This window comes from Coptis chinensis, chromosome 1, assembly GCF_015680905.1.
Source record: "Coptis chinensis isolate HL-2020 chromosome 1, ASM1568090v1, whole genome shotgun sequence".
Taxonomy (NCBI): domain Eukaryota; kingdom Viridiplantae; phylum Streptophyta; class Magnoliopsida; order Ranunculales; family Ranunculaceae; genus Coptis; species Coptis chinensis.
Genome location: NC_141456.1, coordinates 87,726,009 through 87,728,188, shown reverse-complemented (window position 1 = coordinate 87,728,188; position 2,180 = coordinate 87,726,009). Strand labels below are relative to the sequence as shown.

The window sequence follows — 2,180 nt, the reverse complement described above, 5'->3', positions numbered from 1 at the left end:
ACACTTCCAAGCTCTCATGAACACAAGAAATAGAAGTTTCACTCATCTAGGACGACCACAACAAAGAACTCGAATGTAAATGATATAGCGAACACTCTAGTTAATTTTCTACACATTCAATGCAAAAAAAAAAACTTAGAATAAACCCTTCCAAATACATGCAGAACCATTCAAATGAAACTTCCAAAAGCAAGCTCCACATCACTCATCATAGCTTGTATTCTTCAAAATGGCAAGAACCTTTGCAATGCGACCTTCAAAATCTAATTATGTGCAACTCTCTTTAATCAAGCGACATCCCTACAACAAACACATATGAATATTCAAAGCTATGAAAATACAATAAACATACATATAAATAAATAATTAAAATGTATATTTACCCAAGATGAATAAGAATCATCATCCGTGCTAGAGTTCAAAGTTGTGTCCTCGTCGTACAAGCAATTTTTTTCACTGCAAGTCAATTAACATAAGAAAAGAATTTGTGAATACTCTAATAGGAATAAAAAGAAAGGAAGAAAAAATTTGTATTTCTTACCCATTGTTTAGCTCTTCTTCATTGTTTAGCTCTTCTTTACCCTTCTTCTTAAGCTCCGGACAATTCCTTTTATCGTGTGACACTCCAATCTTGTTACATCCATTGCACCGTCTCCTTTTATATTTTTGTGCCTTTTTGAGTGCTTTCTCTTTATCTCCTTTAAGTCTTTTTCCACATCCTTTTGGTCTTGCTTGACTCGGTTCATGATAATTAATTGCCAAATTAGAACTCTTTGCTCCAGAAACTCCTACACTTGTATCACAACCAAACGCTTGACTACTTTTCTCATGTAGTGCTGCTACACTTGTATCACAACCAACCAACTTACTAATTTTTTCAAGTGCACCGCTTAAAGCATCTGTAAACACTTTAGTTGCTTCTTCACTTTCGAGGGATTTATCAACTACAAGTGTTGACATTTGAACCAATTCATTCCGCTTCATGATGTATAATTTATCATCTTGAACCTCCATTCCACCATCATCAATGACTGCCCTTGACTTTGCAGTTTTACACCATCTCTTCAAAATGTATTGATTCGGCAACTTATCAAAATCATACATCTTATTCAAATAAGCTAAAATATGCCTACAAGGGACCCTTAAGCTCTCAAACTTTTTACAAGTGCATGAAGCAAAATCTAGATCTTTTTGATAAGAAATTTCCCGCACTCTAGACTTTTCGGCTGCCATTTTTCTATCAACCTTATAAACGCAACACTTCTCATTCTCACTAACAAGTACAAATCTATAATTCAAGCTCTCCCATAACTCATCTTGAAATTTAAAAAATAACTCATGTGTATAAACATCAACCATGTGTACCAAAAAGCTATGGGGCATTTTCATTTTTGGTTTCTCAATCATATCTTTGTTATCTGCCATTAATTCTTCATGACGTTGGCGCACAAGTCCCCTACCAAACTGAACCATAAAATCTACCAGAGAATTTTCTTTTGAAACATACATTTTGAAAAATGAATGAGCTTTTCCGCTTCGTTGACTACTTGACATACCTGCAGAGAAGATGTGATTCACATGTGCGGGCACCCATTGTGATCGGATTTCGTACATTGACTCCAACCACTTGTTCTCATGTAAACCACTCTGCTGAAGAATACCATTCCACTTCAAGTCAAACTCATCTTTCATCTCAGATCCCCAAATGCAGTTTGAAAACTTCGATTAGTAGTACTTACTATATATAACTGAATCTATTTTCATCGAAAATTTCATCAGTATGTGCCAACTGCAATACCTGTTGACAGAGTACCCAAAATTTCAGCATGTAAAACAAATAAAAAAAAATAACGTTTGCAAATTAATTATTAAAATAAATAAATAAATAAATAAGAAACCTGTGAAAAGTGGTTGGAAGAGTTTGAGAAATGGCTTTTGTCATTGCTGGATCTTGATCTGTAATAATCATCTTTGGGGGATTGCCTAGCATAGCTTCTAAAAATTGGTTGAACAACCAAATAAATGATTATGTGGTCTCATCACATAAAAATGAACAAGCAAAAACAACTGTCTGACCATGATTATTAACCCCAAACAGCGGTGCAAGAATCAAGCCATATCGATTAGTGTTGTAGGTAGTATCAAAGATAACCACATCTCCATAAAATTTGTATGCTCGT

General features: G+C 34.5%; 1 protein-coding gene across 1 annotated transcript; it reads right to left on the bottom strand.

The window, feature by feature from the left end:
* Positions 1 to 267: 267 nt before the first annotated feature.
* LOC147525666 (protein FAR-RED IMPAIRED RESPONSE 1-like) lies at positions 268 to 1,692 on the bottom strand. The gene is made up of 3 exons (XM_086580279.1): positions 542 to 1,692; positions 384 to 456; positions 268 to 300 (listed from the first exon to the last, which is right to left on the bottom strand). The coding sequence occupies exons 1-3, from the start codon at positions 1,690 to 1,692 to the stop codon at positions 268 to 270; spliced, it is 1,257 nt and encodes a 418-aa protein (XP_086436405.1).
* Positions 1,693 to 2,180: the final 488 nt, after the last annotated feature.

Excerpts from the sequence above, each read along its gene's own strand:
- LOC147525666 (XM_086580279.1), bottom strand. The coding sequence starts at position 1,692 with ATGAAAGATGAGTTTGACTTGAAGTGGAATGGTATTCTTCAGCAGAGT. Across the intron at positions 457-541 it reads GAAGAAGAGCTAAACAATGG|TGAAAAAAATTGCTTGTACG; the intron begins GTAAGAAATACA and ends ATTGACTTGCAG. Across the intron at positions 301-383 it reads ATGATTCTTATTCATCTTGG|GGATGTCGCTTGATTAAAGA; the intron begins GTAAATATACAT and ends TGTTTGTTGTAG.